Source organism: Panthera uncia, chromosome F1 (genome assembly GCF_023721935.1).
Source record: "Panthera uncia isolate 11264 chromosome F1, Puncia_PCG_1.0, whole genome shotgun sequence".
NCBI lineage: Eukaryota > Metazoa > Chordata > Mammalia > Carnivora > Felidae > Panthera > Panthera uncia.
The window spans coordinates 24545792-24567047 of NC_064813.1; the positions used below are offsets into that span (position 1 = coordinate 24545792).

General features: G+C 35.5%; 1 protein-coding gene across 1 annotated transcript in view; it reads left to right on the top strand.

The window, feature by feature from the left end:
- SHCBP1L (SHC binding and spindle associated 1 like) overlaps positions 1–21256 on the top strand; it is a 37369-nt gene that overhangs the window by 8126 nt on the left and 7987 nt on the right. Inside the window, exons 3-6 of the mRNA XM_049634118.1 lie at positions 3626–3840; positions 4805–4891; positions 5199–5417; positions 14690–14795. Coding sequence (XP_049490075.1) covers positions 3626–3840; positions 4805–4891; positions 5199–5417; positions 14690–14795 — 627 coding nt within the window. The remainder of the gene's footprint in view (positions 1–3625; positions 3841–4804; positions 4892–5198; positions 5418–14689; positions 14796–21256) is intronic.

A 21256-nucleotide genomic window follows, 5' to 3' on the forward strand; every position in this document is an offset into this window, starting at 1 on the left:
AAAAAAAAAAAAAAAAAAAAAAAAAAAAAAAAAAAAAAACAATAAAAGAGATCTATGAAAACCAGGAGTTGGTTCTTGGAAAAGGTAAACAAAATTGATACACCTTCAGCCAGCTCATCAAAAGAGACAGAGAGAACTCAAAATCAGAAATAGAAAAGGAGAAATAACAACTAACACCACAAATACAAAAATGCTAAGAATATTATGGAAAGTTATATGCCAAAAAATTGAACAACCTAGAAGAAGTAGATCAATTCCTAGAAATATATAACCTACCAAAGCTGAAGCAGGAAGAAACAAAAAATTTAAACAGAATGATTATCAGCAATGAAATTGAATTGGTAATCAAAAAAACTCCCAACAAACAAAAGTCCAAGACCAGACGGCTTCAAAGGTGAATTCCACTAAACATTTAAAGAGACAATACATATTCTGCTCAAACTATCCCCCCCCCCCCAAAAAAAGAAGAAGAAGAAGAGGAAGGAAAGCTTTCAAATTCATTCTAGGAGGCCAGCATTACTCTGATACCAAAACCAGATACCAAAACAATACCAAAAAAAAGGGGGGGGGGCACCTGGGTGGCTCAGTCAGCTGTATCTGACTCTCAGTTTTGACTCAAGTCATGGTCTCACAATTTCATGAGTTCAAGCCCCACATCGGGCTCTATGCCAACAGTGCAGAGCCTACTTGTGATTCTCTCTCTCACCCTCTCTCTCTCTGCCCCTTCCCTGCTCATGCTGTCTCTCTCAAAATAAATAAATAAACTTTAAAAAAATTTAAAGAGAGAGAGAGAGAGCACTACAGGCCAATATCTCTGATGACCATAGATGCAAAAATCCTCACCAAATATTAGCAAACTGAGTCCAACAATACATTAAAAATATTACCACAACCAAGTGGGATTCATTCCTAGGATGTGTTATTGAGTATTCACAAATCAATTAATGTGGTATATAACATCAGTAAGACAAAGGATATCCATTCATGATAAAAACCCTCAACAAAGTAAGTTTAGAGGGAACATACTTCAACACAATAAAAACTATATATGAAAAATCCAGAGCTAACATCATATTCACTGGTGAAAAACAGCTTTTTCCCCTAAGGTCAGGAACAAGACATGAATGTCCACTCTCACCACTTTTATTCAACATATTACTGGCAGTCCTAGCCACAGCAATCAGACAACAAAAAGAAATAACAAACATCCAGATTGGTAAGAAAGAAGCAAAACTTTCACTATTTATGACTTGATACTATATATAGAAAATCCTGAAGATTCCACCAAAATACTAGAACTGATTGTTCAGCAAAGTTTCAGGATACAAAATCAGTATACAGAAATGTGTTGCTTTTCTATACATTAATACTGAAGTAGCAGAGAAATTAAGAAAACAGTTTCATTTACAATTGCACCAAAAATAATAAAATACCCAGGAATAAACTTAACCAAGAAGGTGAAAGACCTGTACTCTGAAAATTAGAAAACAATGATGAAAGAAATTGAAGATGACACAAAAAATGGAAAGATATTCCATGTTTATCGATTGGGAGAACAAATATTGTTAAAATGTCCACACTACCCAAAAGTAATCTACAGATTTAATGCAATCTCTATCAAAATACCAATAGCATTTTTCACAGAACTAGAATAAGTCGTCCAAAAATTTGTACAGAACTATAAATTCCATTGGCTTTGGATAGCCAAAGAAATCTTGAAAAAGAATGAAACTGTAGGTATCATAATCCAAGATTTCAAAATATACTTTATAAAGTGGTAGTAATCAAAACAGTATGGTATTGGCACAAAAACAGACACATAGATCAATGGAATATAATAGAAAACCCCAAAATAAACTATATGGTCAATTAATCTTTGACAAAGGAGGCAAGAATATGCAATGAGAAAAAGATTGTCTCTTCAACAAATTGTGCTAGGAAAACTGGACAGCAACATGCCAAAGGATGAAACTGGACCTCTTTTCACACCATACACAAAAATAAATTCAAAATGAATTAAAGACCTAAATGTTAGATCTGAAACCATAAAAATCCTAGAACAGAGCACAGGCAGTAATTTCTCTGACATCAGGCATAGTAACATTTTTCTAGATAGGTCTCTTGAGCCAAGGGAAACAATAGCAAAAATAAACTATTGGGACTTGACCAAAATAAAAAGCTTCTGTACAGTGAAAGAAACAAGCAAAAAAACTAAAAGATAACCCAATGAATGGGAGAAGATATTTGCAAATGACATTTCTGCTAAAGGGTTAGTATCTAAAATATATAAAGAACTTATAAAAGTCACCACTCAAAAAGCAAATAATGCAGTTATAAAATGGGCACAAGACATGAACAGACATTTCTCCAAAGAAGACATTCAGATGGCCAACAGACATGAAAACATGAAAAGATATTCATCACTCATCATCAGAGATATACAATGAGATATTACCTCACACCTTTGAGAATGGCTAAAATCAGAAACAGGAAACAACAGTGTTGATGAAAATGTGGAGAAAGAGGAATCCTTTTGCACTGTTGGTGGGAATGCAAACTGGTACAGCCATTGGAAGACAGTATGGAGGTTCCTCAAAAAACTAAAAATAGAAATAGTTATCCAGTATTCATACTACAGGGTATTTATTCAAAGAATACAAAAACGCTACTTCAAAAGGATAAATTCACCCCTGTGTTTATTGCAGAATTGTTCACAATAGCCAAATTATGTAAGCAGGTCAAGTGTGCAGTGACAGATAAGTGGATAAAGACAATGTGTGGGTGTGTGTGTGCGTAATAGAATATTATGAAGCCACCAAAAAAAAAAAAAAGAAGGAAATCTTGCCATTTGCAACAACATGGATGGATCTAGAGAGTATAATGCTAAGCGAAATAAGCCAGAGAAAAACAAATACTGTATGATTTCACTCACGTGTGGAATTTCATAAAGAAAATAAGAGAAGGGCGCCTGGGTAGCTCAGTCAGTTAAGTGTCTGATTCTTGATTTCATCTCAGGTCATGATCTCATGGTTCATGAGATCGAGCCCCACGTCAGTCAGGCTTTGCGCTGACAGTGCAGAGCCTGCTTAGGATTCTCTCTCTCTCTCTCTCTCTCTCTCTCTCTCTCTCTCTCCCCCCCTCCTTCCCTCCCTCCTCCCCTGCTCTCATGTACTCTCCCTCTATCTCTCTCAAAATAAATAAAAACTAAAAGAGAGAGAGAGAAAACAAAGAAAGAAAACAAAAGGGACAAACAAAAAAACTCTCAACTATACAGAACAAACCGAACAAACAGATGGTTACCAGAGGGAAGGTGGGTAGAGGGATGGGTGAAATAGGCGGAGAGGATTAACACTTATCTTGATGAGCACTGAGTGGTATATGGAATTGTTGAATCACTATATTGTACACCAGAAACTAATAGAACACTGATAACTATACTGGAACTAAAAAATGTGGGCTTTGAAAAATTGTGTTATTTTATTTAATATTGATCTATAATGACTTTGTGTGTGTGGTTAAAGGAATCATAAAATTTAAAAGAAGAAATTTTTTAAGTACATCATGTGTGAGGAAAAAATCTTTGTGGTTTGATTTGTAACTACAGATTTTATAATATTTACCTTAGGTAATTTGTAAACCACATCAAAGCTCATCATCTTGTTTCAAAGTTACTGTATCTGTTGCTGAGCCCTTTTCTTCTAATATTGCAAATATTCCAAGGGGTTTGGTCAATGAGATTTTGGAAGAACTGGAGCACAGTGTGCCTCTCTTGGAAGTCTACCCTGTTGAAGGACAAGATTCTGATAATCATGATATTGCTTTGGCCTTGGAAGTTGTAAGGTATTTGACCTTTTTACCTCTTAACGTTAAAATTATCATATTCAAAAAGTTAATATGTAAGTGTATAAGAACTTTGTAATAGTTATTGATTTAATTTTTACTCACTGCTGAATTAAATTTGTCCATTTTTTTTAAAGTTTGTTTTTTTGTTTATTTATTTTTTAAGCAATCTCTACACCCAATTCATGACCCTGAGATCAAGAGTCACGTGCTCACTGACTGAGCCAGCCAGGTGCCCCTGTCCATTTAAAATAATTTTTTTTTTAATGTTTATTTATTTTTGAGAGGCTCCAGTCTCTGAGCTGTCTGCACCAAGCCCAACACAGGGCTAAAACCCACAAACTGCAAGATCATGACCTGAGCCAAAGTCAGATGCTCAACCGACTGAGCCACCCAGGCCCCCAATGTCCAACTCTTTATTTTGGCTCTGGTCATGATCTCATGGTTTGGGAGTTCCAGCCCCACATTGGGCTCTGCACTGACAGTGCGGAGCCTGCTTGGGATTCTCTCTCTCTCCCTCTCTCTGCCCCTTCTCCACTTGCTCTCTCTCTCTCTCTCAAATTAACTTAAAAAAAATAAAATAAAAATAAAGGTTTGATTTTAATATTAGTTCACTGAAAGTTATTTAAAAATATTTTTCTGGACATCTGGGTGATTCAGCCAGTTAAGTGTCCAACTTTGACTCAGGTCATGATCTCATGGTTTGTGAATTCAAGCCCTAGAGCTCAGAGCCTGGAACCTGCTTTGGATTCTGTGTCTCCTCTTTCTGCCCTTCCCCTGTTCATGCTCTGTTTGTCTCTCTCTCTGTCTCTCTCTCAAAAATAAATAAAACATTTAAAAATTGTAAATATATATGTATTTTCTTAGAATTCATATAAAGAATTCTGACATGAGAATGTCTTTTTAATTCTATACATGGTATTGGCTCTTTTTGATCACTTTTTATTAATTTTATTCATCATAGGTTTTTTTATGACTTTCTTTGGAGAGACTGGGATGATGAAGAAAGTTGTGAGAATTATACTGCTTTGATTGAAGAAAGAATTAATTTGTAAGTATAGTTAAAAACTTACTCACGGGGCGCCTGGGTGGCTCAGTCAGTTAAGCATCTGACTTCAGCTCAGGTCAAGATCTCACGGTCCTTGAGTTCAAGCCCCATGTCGGGCTCTGTGCTGTCAGTTCAGAGCCTGGAGCCTGCATTGGATTCTGTGTCTCCCTCTGTCTCTGCCCCTCCCCCACTCAAGCCCTGTTTCTCTCTGTCTCTCAAAAAATGAATAAAAGTTAAAAAAAATTAAAAAAAAAAACTTACTCAGCACATTACATAAGATAAACATTGTAATTATGCTGCTACTTTACAGGTGGTGTGATATACAAGATGGAACCATACCTGGTCCTATTGCACAACGTTTCAAAAAAACTTTGGAGAAGTATAAAAATAAACGTGTTGAACTCATCGAGTATCAGAGCAATATTAAGGAAGATCCATCTGCAGCAGAGACCGTTGAATGCTGGAAAAAATACTATGAGATAGTAATGCTGTGTGGATTATTGAAAATGTGGGAAGATTTACGCCTCCGGTAATAATTTGTTCCATTTTAAACAAAAAGATGACATGGTCATTCTTTTATCATATCATATCATATCATATGTTACCCTGATTGAAGTAGATTATAAAATTAGATGTCCAATTTTTGAGATAAGAACAAAGTACAACTACCAGTATTGGAAAATTATTTTTATATAACTGAATTCACTGAAATCATTGGAATTTCAGATTTAAAAAAGTGTCATCAATCTAGTTCTTTTCCTTATCTTTCATCTTTACCTTCTTGATTTTGGCCAGAGCCTAAGAAAAGAGGAGGCAGATCTCCACCACATGTAATATGCAAAGTAAAGGAGAAGGTTGGTTAATTTGGCTGCCGCATAATTTCTTCTTTTCTAACCAACATTAAGTTGATAAGTTGTTTTTATGATAAATAAAACAATGTAGATTTAACTAGCATCATTCTCCAGAGTACTTCAAAATGTATTAAAATATTTTTACATTACTATGCAGTAAAGTATATATTCCTGTCTTTGTTTTAGATACAGGGGAAATAGGCATACTTGCTTATGGTTTCAAAATTAATGAAAAATTTTGAACAGGGCCAAAGGACTTCTGACTATTTCATACTAGATTGTTAAACCCCTTCTTAATGTGTTCCACTTGTACGCATTCTTTGCCTTATGAATTTTGAGCCACATTTTACATGTCTAGCAACTAACAGTTAGCCTAAATCTTTTTGTATTTTCTTTCAAATTTGACTTATTTTTTTAATCACTAAGAATCCCATTTTAGTCCCTATTTTTAATGTTGTTATTGGGATTCCTGTGTAACAAAACCTTGGGATTACTTTGGGAAATCAATATAGGTAAGATTTTTGAAATGTAATTCTACTTATCTAGAAATCCAGATTCAACAAAAGTTGGATTTGAATACAAATTAACATCACTAGACTTTAGATTCTAATGGCATAGGGCCACATGGGGTTCTTTCATTTTAAAAGTTATAATCACAGACAATCTAGGCCTGGGAGTGGTGGAGTGAGGTAATTGGTCAAACCCTTTCATGGATAACAATTATAAAATTTGGACAAAAATATATTAAAATATCTAGCTATTTGAAGGCACTGTAAAATTACCAAAGCAGGCAGCAGCCAGAAAAGTTTATCCTTGGAATAGGTAAGAAGTGGGGATTTGCTTTTTAGTCTCAGAGTGATCGCCAGTTCTCATAGCTCTGGCAGCAAAAAATGAAGTCCTACTATGACAAGGTGGCAAAGGACAGAGTTAAAGGCTGGCAAAGCAGTTAGAAATTTAGGTGGAGTATCCTGAGAGAAGAAAGTTGCAAAAGGGGTCAGATCCAGAATTTGAGCACAAACTCTGCCCAAATTCTTGACTGACCACTAAACTATGGTAGCACTGGTGGGGGAGAGAAATTTGAGAACAATGCTTTCAAAAAAAGTATGTAGTTGAATCATGGAGGTTGAAAGAACTGAACAGATATTTCAGCTGGATTTTGAGCCCAGGCAAGTTAATTGCCTGCTAGAGTACAAGACTAACAATCCTCAGAAGAACATACCACAATCCAGAGTTATGAGAATATATTTTCCAAAGTCTCCAGTGTTCAACCAAAAATTAATGGACATGCAAAGAAACCAGAAAATAGAATCCATACCCAGGAAAAAAGATAGTTAATAAAATCAGATTTTGAGTGGGCCAGATGTTGAATTTATCAGACAAAGACTTCAAAGCAGCTATTATAAATATGTTCTAAGAATTATAGGAAAACTTCGTGTTAATAAGTAGACAGAGAATCTCAACAGATAAATGGAAACTAAAAAAGAACCAAATATTTTCAGATGCAGCTCTGACATGTTAAGAGCTTATGAGTTAAAAACAAGAAACAAGAAAACAAGAAAAAAGCTGAGGAAACTGAAAATGACTTTCTTGGACCCATAAGAAAACTGAGGTCACAGGACAAATTGCTACCGTGAAATCTGGGGAGAGAAGTAAATTCAGAGTCACAACCAAGATCTGCTTACCTGGAATAGATAACTCTCTAGAGCCATAAACTGTAAGAACACTTAAATGGGTAATTTTGATAAACTGCTGGAGGTTGAATGTGGACCAGTACGCAAGTGAGAAACTCCTGGTGGGCTGTAGTTCTTAGGGAGACACCCTACTTCTCTTGTGGTTTTGCCTCCAGGAATCTCACTAAGTTCTCAGATGAAGAGCCAAGAAAAATCCCATTATGCTCCTGGTTGGGGATGGGAAAAGTTACCATTGTGAAATACACCCAGACCACCTCCATGACGAAGACTTATTTACCAGGGAAAAGACTTTCCCAGAGCCTTTGCCCACCTAGGGAAAGGGCATTTCCTTGACTCCAGTCCCCTCTAGCCTTCCTCTCTGGGAAGAGGGCACTAAGAAACACTTGTGAACGTCACACTTGTGAAGGTCACAGCCCAGGGACATAGACCCACTAAAAAACTAATATTTAATCATAAGATTATAGAATACTTCCTCTCCACCTTACTTTACAACACACTAGGCCAGGCTCCGGTAAAATAACAGAATTATACCTAAAAAAGTTACAAGACACAAACTTTGTCTAAAGAGGAGTTTTCAAAGGCAAAAATATGGAAACCATAGGATTTTGAAGCTTGTGATACCTACAGCTACAGCAAGCAGTTTACCTCCTAGCCAGATTAATATAAAACCTCACACTAAAAGCCTATTTACTTCAGTTTTTATTAGTCAATATATCATGCTTGGCTTTCCACAAAATATTATAAGACATGCTAAAAGGCAAGAAAAAATTAAGCCTGAAGAGAGAAAGCAAGCATCAGAACCAGACTCAGTAATGATTTTGTAATTAATCAGATGGAATTTTAAAAAAGTAATTAATATGTTAGTCTCTAATGAAAAAAGGACACAACATGCAAGAACAGATGAGTAATGTAAGCATGAAATAGAAACTCTTAAGAACGAATTAAAAGAAAATGCTAGAAATCAAAAACGCCGTAAATAAAAATGAAGAATACCTTTGATGAGTTTACTAATAGATAGGATGAAACTGAGGAAAGAAATCAGTGAGCTTGAAGGTATGTCAACAGAATTTTTTCATACAAATGCAAAAAGAATGAAAAAACAAAACATCCAGGTAGCGTGAGACCATTTCAAAGGGTGCAGCATATATGTAATTGGAATACCAGAAGTGAAAAAGAGCAAGTGCAGCAGCAGAAATGTTTGAATTAATAATGGTGAATGGTTTGAATTAAATAATTTCCCAAAATTAAATGCAGACACCAAATCATAGATCCAGGAAGCTGAGAACACTGAGCAGGATAAATACCAAAAAATCTATATTATAGGCATTTCATATTTGAAGAAAACCATACATTAAAAAACTGAGGGGGAAGAGATCACCTTATCTACAGATGAATAAGAGTAAGAATTACAATGGACTTCTTATAAGAAACCATGAAAATAAGATGAGAGACGAGTTAAATATTCAAAGCATTGAAAGAAAGAACTACAAACCTAGAATTCTATATCCAGTGAAACTATTTTTCAAAAGTGAAAGGGTAATAGCTCTTGTAAACAAAAAGAAAAAAAAAAAGCCGAGGGAGTTTATCATTCTGCAAGAAAAATGAAAAGTTCTTTAGAGAGGAGAAAATTGTTAAGGGTCAGAAACTCAGATCTATGTATAGAAAGGAAGAACTTTGGAGAAAGAATAAATAAAGGTAAATTAAAATCTTTTATTTTTCTTTCTCTCAACTGATTGAAAAGATACCTGTTTAAAGTAATAGTAGTTATGATGGTATAAATAGTAGTTGGGTGATAGTAGCATATGGATTGGTAAAATAAGTGACAGTAACATCATACCAAGGGAAGAAATGGGAATATTCTGTAAAAGGCACCTGCACTATATATGAAGTAGTTTAGTGTTATTTGAAGGTAGACTAAGATTAGTTTAAAATATATATTGCAGTCTATAAGGAAAACACTAAAATTTTTTTTTAAATAATTGATGAGAATAGATGAAAGTGGAATCACAAAATGCTTAACTGTAACCAAAGGAAGCAGAAAAGGAGGGAAAAATAACAAAGAACAAATACAACAAACAAAACTATTAGAAGTATGGTAGGTATTAATTTGATTATGTCAGTAATCACTTGGTTTTTTTGTTTTTTGTTTTTCCAAATTTGCATTTAAGTTCTAGTTAGTTAACATATACTATTGGTTTCAGGAGTGGAATTTGGTGATTCATCACTTACAGAAAACACCCAGTGCTCATCATCACAAGTGTCCTCCTCAGTACATATCACCTGTTTAGCCCATTCCCCACCCACCTCCCTTGTATCTGTAATCACTTTAAATGCAAATGGTCTAAATACATAAAAGATAGAGATTGTCAAAGTGCATAAAAACACCAGATTCAACTATCTGTCATCTCTAAGAAACCAACCTTAAATGTAAAGGCTTAGAAATGTTAAAAGTAAAGGGTCAGAGAAAGATAACTTCATGCTAACACAACCATTAAAAAGCTGGATTACTATATTATTTTCAGACAAAGCAGACTTTGGAAAGAACCAGTTAAATTACCAGGGACAAAAAAGGGCATTGCATAATGATAAAGGGTCCAGCTCTCGAAGAAGACATAGCAATGCTTAATATGTATGTATCCAACAACAGCGCATCAAAATATGTAATGCAAAAACTGATAGAAATGCAAGGACACATGGAGGGGTGCCTGGGTGGCTCAGTTATTTGAGCATCTGACTTTGGCTCAGGTTATGATCTCGAGATCTTTGAGTTCGAGCCCCACATCGAGCTCTGTGCTGACAGCTCAGAGCCTGTAGCCTGCTTCAGATTCTGGGTCTCCCTCTTTCTCTGCCCCTCCCCCATTTGCACTCTCCTCTCTTATTTCTCAAAAAACTAAACATTAAAAAAAAAAAAAAAGAAAGAAATGCAAGGACACAGAGAAATCCACTATTATACATGAGAAACTTTAGCATCCCTTTTTCAATAATTGATATATCAAGCATTACAAGCGATAGAGGAGAATTCCTCAAATTGATGAATAACATCTGCAAAAAACGTATAACATTAATACTTAATGATGAGAAACTGGATGCTTCTCCCCTAATATTAGGAATAAGACAAGGATATTTTTTCTCATTACTCCTGTTTAATATTATGCTGAAAATCCTAGATAATGCAACAGGACAAGAAACGGAAATAACAAGATACACAGATTGGGAAGGAAGAAATAAAACTCTTTGCAGGTGACATAATTGTGTACATAAAAAATCTCAAAGAATCATCATCATCATATCATCAACAACAACAAAACCCTGGAACTAATAAATGAGTATAGCAAGGTTAATATTCAAAAGTCCATTGTTTTCTTATATGCCAGTAACAAATGATTTGAAATTTTAAAAATATCATAATAGAGCCCCAAAAATGAAATACTTAGGTACAGATCAGACACAGATCTAATAAAATATATATAGGATCTATATGTGGAAAAACTACAAAACTTATGATGACAGAAAAAATATAAATAAATGGGGAAATATTCTCTGTTTATGGATTGGAAGAGTCAATATTGTTTATATGTCAATTCCTTCCAAATTGATGTGTAGATTCAATGCAATCCTAATTTGCAAGCCATTTTGTAGGTATTGACTATTGCTAAAATTCATATGGAACAGCATAAAGCCTACAATAGCTAACACGGTACTGGGGAAGAAAAAAGAGGGTGTATTCATATTACCCACTTTTAAGGTTCTTATAAAACTACAGTAATCAAGAAAGCCTGGTATTAGTGAAAGAATAAACATATAGATCAATGGAACAGAATAGAGTCCATAAATAGATCCACACAAACATAGTTGATTGATCTTTGACAAAGGAGCAAAGAAAATTCAATGAAGAATATTATTTTCAACAAATAATGCTGTATAATAATTGAACATCCATATACAAAAAGATGAACCTAAACACAGGCCTTACATCTTCACAAAAATTAACTCAAAGTGACCCGTAGATCTAACTGTAAAATAAAACTGTAAGACTTTTAGGAGAAAACATAGAAGAAAACGTAGGTGAACTTGGGTTCGCAATGAGTTCTTAGATAAAACACTGACAGTATGATCTGTGGGAGAAAAAAATTGAGAAATTGGACTGTATTAAAATTAAAAACACTGTGTGAAAGACTCTGTTAAGAGAATTAAAGACAAGCCAAAAATTTGAAGAAAACATTTGTAAAACATATCTGATAAAAGACTTGTATCTAAGATATACAAAGATCTCTTAAAATTCATCCTAACAAACAGCCCAATTAAAAATGGGACAAACATTCTGAACAAACACCTCACCAAAGAAGATATACGATTGGTTTAAAAAAAAAAAAAAAGCCTATAAAAAGATGCTTGACATCATTATCATTATGGAATTGCAAATTAAAGGAATGGGATACCATAACTTACCTATTAGAATGGTTAATATCCAAAAACAAAACAAAATCAGAAACAAACAAAAACCCTGACCATATCAACTGCTGGCAGGGATGTGGAACAAGAACTCTCCTTTATTGTTGATTAGAATGCAAAAACAGTACAGCTTCTTTGGACGACAGTTTGGCAGTTTCTTAAAAGCTAAATGTAGTCTAAGCATATGAACCAGCAATAGTGCTCCTAGTTGGTATTTACCCAACTGAGTTGAAAACTTACATCCACATAAAAACCTGCACAGAAATAAAAAGGATTACTAAGGAATACTCTGAGCAATTACATGCCAACAAACTGGATCACCAGACCAAATGGACAAATTCCTGAAAACATTAAATCTACCAAAACTGACTCAAGCCAAAAAAGAAAACCTGAGTGGACCTATAGCAAGTAAGGAGATTAAATTAGCAAATTAAAAACCACCCACAAAGAAAAACCAGAGACCAGATGTCTTCACTGGTGAATTCTACCAAACATTTCAAAGATTAACACCCAATTATTTACAAACTTTCAAAAATAGAAGGGGGAACACTTACCTAACTCATTTAGTGAGGCCACTATTAGCCTGATACAAAAACTACAAAGACATCACAAGAAAAAGAAAAAAGCCCTATGGAATAATATCCCTTATGAATATAGATGCAAAAATCCTCAGGAATATGCTAACAAACTGAGTCTAGCAATACATTAAAAAGATCAGACACTAAGACTAAGTGAGATTCATCCCAGGGTTGTAAGATTGGCTTAACAAATGAATAGGAATCCATATAACGCACCATATTAATAGAATAAAAAACAAAAGCCGCACCTTTTAATACGGAAAAAGAATTTGACAAAATTCAACACTTTCATCATAAAAATTCTCAAAAATCTTGGAAGAGAAGGGATCTTTCTCAACCTGTTCAAGGCCATCTATGAAAAACCTTAAAGTTAATCATAGCTAGTGGTGAAAGAATGGATGTTTCCCTCCTAAGATCAGGAAGATCTTAAGGAAAGATGACAAGGAAGAGGACAAGGATGTTTGCTCTTACTATCTCTGTTCAAATTGTACTAGAGGTTCCAGCCAGAGCAATAGGCAAGAAAAAGAAAAGCCATCCAGATTGGAAAGGAAGAAGTAATAAAATTATCTCTTATTTGCAGATGACACGATCTTCTATACAGAAAATCAAATAATGAAACACTCAGCAATATAAACAAAATGCTGATACACAAAATAATACGATGGATCGATCTCAACATGGGCTGAATGAAAAAAGCTAGACACAAAAGAGTACCTCATATATGTTTTCACTTTAAAATATCATTTAAAAACTCCCAAGAAAGGGTTTATCTAACAACAGAAAGTAGATCAGTGGTTGCCTGGGAATAGGTGTGGAGGATTGACTGCAACGATGCATGAAGGAACCTGTCAGTGTGATGGGAATGTTCTATACTGTGTTATTTTGATTGAGTTAAGTGGGTGTACAGATTTGTGAAACCTCATGTCATGGTTCACTTAAAATGAGTGTCTGTTGTGTAAATTATACCTTAATAGATTTGACTTTAAAAAAAAAAAACATACTTTTGATTTTAAAACTAGGATTTACATGATAAACTACTGTATTTCTTGAACATAGGGTGCTGTACTCTTTGAGCAGCTGGTGATCAGGTATATGGTGAAAAAACGTGCGAGTGGTTCTCTTTCTCAAGATCATAACCACTTGCTTAAACAGGTATAGAAATGCTGACTAGGTTTACTTTTGAAATATTCAATGAAACTTTTGAAGATGAAAAATATTGGTACGAAAGCTGCATCCCATTTGTATCCAACAATAATGTGCTTCAGAGAACCCAAAATATGACACCGAAGGAGATTAGTAAGTCTACATCTATTGGAAAAGGGGTGTCCCTTTTGGCTGATAGTAATGATAAATTATATTCAAACTTTCTTTCTTTCTTTTGATGACACTTAACATGATTAAGTGATAGGAAGCGGGAATTGTAAAGAAGAGCAGAAAGAAGAGAAAGAGTGGAATTAGAAGTGCTAAACAACAAACAAACAAAACCCCACAACTCAGAGAGAAGCTAGAATTGTTGTGCTGGGAGGCCACAGCCAACATACCTATGGAGGCCATATCCTTTGAAACAAAACATTCTGTTACTTGAACACAGTGTCTAAAATTAGGCATGTCCTTACACATTTTTATGCCTTAGTATCGCAGACATAACCCACCTTTGCTTTGTTGTGAGTCCACAATTCAGTGGGCTATCAAAGTGCAATCAGGAAAATTTTCTACTGTATTGAAGAGTTGAGGTGACAGGTACTGATTGTAATGGGTTACATACATACATACAATCCATGAAAATGAAAAGATTTTAGAGATCAAGGGTTTAAATACTCAGTTATCGGGGCGCCTGGGTGGCTCAGTCAGTTGGGCGGCCGACTTCGCTCAGGTCATGATCTCGCGGTCTGTGAGTTCGAGCCCCGCGTCGGGCTCTGTGCTGACCACTCAGAGCCTGGAGCCTGTTTCAGATTCTGTCTCCCTCTCTCTGACCCTCCCCTGTTCATGCTGTGTCTCTCCTTGTCTCAAAAATAAATAAAACGTTAAAAAAAATTTTTTTTAAATAAATACTCAGTTATCTAAGAGTTAAATCATAATTGCTCTCAAGTTGCTCATTGCTCTCAAAGAGTTTAAAATAGCGAAGCCTACTTCTCAAAGATGCTTGGTGCCACGTTTTATTTTCTAAGTAAGTATAGCTTGAGTTTTTTTCTGATTAATTTAATCATAAATAAATGTTTTCAACTCTAGAGTTCATGGACCTTTCTTCCCAAGAATCCTAAGGCGCAGGAAGGGAAAAAGAGACTTTGGAAAGACTATAACACATATTGTGGCAAAAGTGATAACTACTGACATGGTAAGAAATACACTTTATCTCTATTTGTTCATTTAAGTTGCAGTTGCATATAATCAGAAAAGAAGTTCTTTGAGGGTAAGGTTCTTGTCTGACATTAATGTCTTGTTTTCTCCCATTACATCCACTTCAGTGATTGGCATATAATAGGTATTAAATAAATGTCAACAACTATTTACTGAATACAGACCTTGTTGCTGGGTGCTATGTTTAGTAGCTATGGGAAGGATAGGGGACAAATATGAGAAAGACTGCATTTGAGGGAGATACAACTTTGAACCAGATCCACAGTCTTGCTTCTTCATACATTTGAGAAGTTTGAATGGTGGAGATATGGACACGTAAGCAGGCAATTACAGTTAAACACAGAATGATAAAAGCTATGATAGGAGGATGTACAGGATGTACATATGATAGGTATATAAGTCAAAATTAGGAATTCTGGCAATGCTAGCTGGAAGAAATAACTCAGCAGAAACCTGAAAGATGAGCATAAATTTAATGAGCCCAAGAGGGAAAAATGTTTTAAGTCTAAGAGTAAATATTTCCATCTTACCTAATGGCTCCCTAGCATTTCACAGTTCTCTCTTTGAAATATTCTTTTTTGTTGTCTTCTGTTACTATCCTGGTTTTCAGTCTCCATAGTTTGTTTTTTTTTTTTTCTTCTTCTTCTGTCCTCTAAATGCTTGGTACTTACTTTTTTTTTTCCACTGTATATTACCCCTAAAGTGATTAATCTGATTTCTTCCCATGACTTTGATTATATATACTAATATAAGATGTGTATCCATAGCCCAGATTTTTGTTCTTAGCCCCAGACATATATGTTCTAATGCCTATTGCTTATCACCACTTAATTATCTCATAAATACATCTACTTAAATGTCCTCAATTAAATTCATGATCTTGTCCATTGGCCTGTTTGTATTCTAGAGCTCTCTAGTCCAATAAATGGCACCACCATCTATCCAGCTGCTAGTCACACTTTTCTGAGAATTATCCTAATCATATCCTTCATATACCCACTTCTGTTCTCCTTCACTAACTCAACATCCTGGTGTACACCATGTTTTTTCACAGAGCTGCTCAAATCCTTCGGGTCTCAATTTAAGCATTTCCACAGAAAAAGGCTTTCTCAACCTTCCAGAATACATTACACTGCCTTTCCCATGGCACCTTGCACTTGCCCTTATCATTATATGTTTAATACATTTTGTGGCTGTCTATAAAATGTCTCTTTTATGGGAACATGAGCTTCTTGAGAGCAAGGTGTGTTATGTTTACCATTCATCCGATCACCTAGCATGGTGTTTAGCACATGGTAGGTACATAGCAGTTTTGTTGAATTAGTAAATGAGTGCATGTTTGACAAGAGAGTGTGGTATATATGAAGAATGGAAAGAAGTCCAGCAAGGATGGTGTTTAATACCTAAGAGGAGAGTAGTGAGAGATAAAGTTGGCTTATTATACTGGTCTTGTCTACTATCATACCCATTTTTATTATTTTAAGCAAAATTTAATTTTCTTTTCATTGCTTATTACATCAGATTATTCAATAACATTAATTATTCTACCAACTATCTTTGTAAAAATCTTTATAAAAAGTAAGGTATAGATTTTGCTTCTATCTCCAGCCTCGCTTTATCATATTTATTTTTACTTATCTTTTTTGTTAATATTTGTTTATTTTTGGGGGGAGGGGTAGAGAGAGGGGGACCAAAGTGGTCTCTGTGCTGACAGCAGAGAGCCCAGTGTGGGGCTCGAACTCACAAACGGTAAGATCATGACCTTAGCTAAAGTCAGACACTTATCCGACTGAGCCACTCAGGCGCCCCCTTTTATTTGTTTTTAAATCTGTTTCTGGCTTTATTTTCCTATAAGAGAGTCAGAAATTTCTTTTTTATTCTTGTGGTTTGCAACCCTGTCTTCATTTGTGTAAGTAAATATCCATGAATTTTGCAGACCTGGGTAATTATCGTGAGGAAGACTCCTCTGAGATGGCAGCATCGTCAACTTCCACTTTGCTTAGATCTTTAGTTTTAGATGTACTGTTGAGGTGGACATCTTTTAATCTGATAGTCATCAGAGCTATGTACATAACCTTTAATTTAGCCTTCTTAACTTTGAGGATTCTTTACTCAAAGTTCTTCCTGCTCTATGTTCTCTTCTTAAACAGTTTTATCCATGCTTCACCATTTCTATGTTGGTGATCTTCACAAGTACTATAGTAAAAAGACATAGACTTTGTAGTCAGAGAGCCCAGGGTTTAAGTGGCCTTTCTGAGACCACGTAATAACTATGTAATCTTGGGCAAGCTGCCTAACTTCTGAGCCTCAATTTCCTTATTTGCAGAGTGCTTTAAAAAGAGAGGTAAATGGCAAGATTTCATTCTTTTTGTGGCTGAATAATACTCCATTATATATATGAACACACCAAGCATTTAGACAGCCAATCCAACACTTGAGTTGCTTCCATAATGTGGTTGTTGTAAACAATGCTGCTATAAACATAGGAAGGAGATAGTTTAATGCTAGATGAAATAAATCAAAGACAAATACCATATGATTTCACTCATGTGGAATTTAAGAAACAAAACAAATGAGCAAAGGGTAAAAAAAGAGAAGGACAAATCAAGAAACAGACTCTTAATTATAGAGAACAAACTGATGGTTACCAGGGGGGAAGTGGGTGAGGGGTTGGGTGAACTAGGTGATGGGGATAAAGGAGGGCACTTGTGATGAGCACCGGGTGTTGTATGGAAGTGTTGAATCATTATATTGTGCAACTAAAACTAATATTACACTTTATGTTAACTAACTTGAATTTAAATAAAAACTTAAAAAGCCCCCGAAATTAGGGAGAGAGAGGTCAAAACTATATATTGTGATGATGAAGACCATGGGCTCTGAAGCCAGACTTTGTGGATTCAGACTCTGGCTTTGCCACTTACTAGTTATGTGATTTTCAACAAGTTACTTACCCATCTGTGCTTTAGTTCCTCATTTATAAAGTGTTTGTGTTTCTTATTTATATTTTATATGTGAAGATTAAATGAATTCATATCTGTAATATGTTTAGAATATGCCCAGTACATAGTAAGTACTCAATAAATGTTAGTAGTAAACTACCACCACTATCTTATAGGAGTTCTTGAGGATGATATGAGATGTTACATATAAACCTAGTAGTACCTGGCACACAATGATTTCTCAGTAACTTTATTATTTTTTCTCTTTCCTTTCTTGCTTGTATTCTCTGCTGACCAACATCACTACATGTCTTTGTAAGCATCTTTACCTGGATGTCTTGGCAACATACAGCAGTTCTATTGAACTTATTGTCTTTTGAACACAGCCCATCCCTAGTCCTTCTGTATTCTTTATTCACTTACTGTCATAAATATCCTTTTAGTCAACCAAATTAAATATGAGTCCTTACCTCTTCGCTTATTCTCCAAGTTCTCAAATTGTGATGACTGTCTTTAGGTTTAGAACACTCTGGCTTTTCTTTCTTTCTTTTTTTAAGATGTTATTTTTATTTATTTATTTTTTTACATTTAAATTCAAGTTAGTTAACGTCCAGTGTAGTATTGATTTCAGGAGTAGAACCCAGTGATTCATCACTTACATATAACACCCAGTGCTCATCCCAACAAGTGGCCTCCTTATTGCCCATCACCCATTTAGCCCATCTCCCCACCCACCTCCCCTCCAGCCACCCTCAGTTTGTTTTCCTTATTTAAGAGTCTCTTATGGTTTGTCTCCCTCTCTGTTTGTATCTTATTTTTCCTTCCCTTCCCCTGTGTTCATCTATAGTGTTTCTTAAATTCCACATATGCGATGAGTGAAATCATATGATATTTCTCTTTCTCTGACTGGCTTATTTCGCTTAGCATAATACAATGTAGTTCCATCCACATTGTTGCAAATGGCAAGATTTCATTCTTTGTTGCTGAGTAATAATCCATTATGTGTGTGTATATATATATGTGTGTGTGTGTATATATATATATGTGTGTGTGTATATATATATATATATATATATATATATATATATACATACCACATCTTCTTTATCCATTCGTCAGTCGATGGACATTTGGGCTCTTTCCATACACTCTGGCTTTTCTTTTTTTTTTTTTTTTAATTTGTTTTTTCAACGTTTTTTATTTATTTTTGGGACAGAGAGAGACAGAGCATGAACGGGGGAGGGGCAGAGAGAGAGGGAGACACAGAATCGGAAACAGGCTCCAGGCTCCGAGCCATCAGCCCAGAGCCTGACGCGGGGCTCGAACTCACGGACCGCGAGATCGTGACCTGGCTGAAGTCGGACGCTTAACCGACTGCGCCACCCAGGCGCCCCCACTCTGGCTTTTCAATCATTCCTGGCAAAAATAAGTACTTGTTCCAGTGCCTAAACTAAATATTAGCCATTCTTCCAGATCTAGGAGAAAGAGAGGTATCCCATTCCAAATTGTCTTTTCAAGACCCCGAATAGCCAAAGTAGTATTGAAAAAGCAAAGCAAAGCAGGAGGCTTTGGTGCATTTGTTGGTATAGAGTTATTCATATTTTCTTATAATGCTTTTTATTTCTGTAAAGTCAGTAATAATGTCCCCACTTTCATTTCTGGCTTGAGTATTTCTGTTTTTATCCCTCTTCTTTTAGTCAGTTTAGCTGAAGGTTTGTCAATTTTGTTGAGCTTTTCAAAGAATCAACTTTGGATTTTATTAATCCTACTGTTTTTTGGTTCTCCATTTCATTTACCTCTTCTCTAATCTTTATTTCCTTTCTTCGGTTGGCTTTGAATTTAAATTGTTCTTTTCCTAGTTCCTTATGATGTTAAGTTAGGTTGTTAATTTGAGATCTTGTTTAATGTAGGTACTTATTGCCATAAATTTCACTCTGAACTCTGCTTTCAGCATCCCATAAATTTTGGTATGTTGTGTTTTTGTTTTCATTCATCTCAAAGCATTCTCTAATTTACCTTGGGTTTTCTTCCCTGACCCATTGGTTGTCTAAAGGTGTGTTGTTTTATTTCTACATGTTTGTTAATTTTCCAGTTTTCCTGATGTTATCAATATCTCACTTAATTTCGTGTGGTCAGAGAAGATAGTTATTGAGACTTGCTTTGTGGCTTAATGTATGATGTATCTGGAGAATGTTATATGTGCACTTAAGGAAAAGTATGTATTCTTCTGTGTTGGGTTCTGTATATATGTTTAGGTCTATATATATGTGTGTCAGGTCTACCTAGGTTACAGTGTTAAATCTTCTACTTTCTTATTGACCTTCTATCTAGATGTTCTAATCATTATCATAAGAGGAGTATGGAAGTCTCCCAACTATTGCTCCCTTTAATTCTGTTAATGTTTACTTCATATATGTTGGGGTCTTCATTGTTTGGTGTATATATGCTTATTACATATGCTTGATGAATTAAAATTTTTTGTCAATAAATAATGTCCCTTTTAGTCTTTGGTAACAGTTTTTGGTTTAAAGTCTATTTTGTTTAATATTAGTATAACCACCATAGTTCTCCTTTGTTTACTATTTGTATGGAATACCTTTTTCTATCCTCTCAGTATTAATCTGTTTGTATCCTTGGATATAGTAATTCCCTTGTAGAGATAATATAGTTGGATCATATATTTTTTTAAATGTCTATTTATTTATTTTGAGGGAGGGGAAGAGAGAATGTAAGCTGGGAGGGGCAGAGAGAGAGAGAGAGAGAGAGAGAGAGAGAGAGAGAATCTCAAGCAGGGTCTGTGCCACCAACACAGAGCCTAACACAGGGCTCAAACTCACAAACCATGAGATCATGACCTGAGCCAAAACCAAGAGTCAGATTTTTTTTTTTCCTTTTTAATGTTTATTTTTGCCAGAGTGACAGAGTGCAAATGGGGAAGAGGCAGAGAGAGGGAGACAGAATCCGAAGCAGGCTCCAGGCTCTGAGCTTGTCAGCACAGAGCCCGACACAGGGTTCGAACCCACAAACTGTAAGATATGACCAGAGCTGAAGTCAGATGCTCAATCGACTGAGCCACCCAAGAGTCAGATTCTTAACCAACTGAGCTACCCAGGCACCCCTGGGTCATATTTCTTTATCTATTCTACCAGTCTCTGTCTTTTAATTGGTAATCTTAACCTATTTACATCTGAAGTGACTACTCAGGTAGCCAAAGACCTGAGATTTCCATAAACACCTACAGCTAAAACACAAAAACAAAACCAAAAATCTCTCCCAGTGTGCAGATTAGCTCTGAGCTAAGGGACTCTTTCTTTTTTTAAAAAATTTTTTTTAACATTTATTTATTTTTGAGACAGAGAGAGACACAGCATGAACAGGGGAGGGGCAGAGAGAGAGGGAGACACAGAATCGGAAGCAGGCTCCAGGCTCTGAGCCATCGGCCCAGAGCCCGACGTGGGGCTCGACGTGGGGCTCGACGTGGGGCTCGACGTGGGGC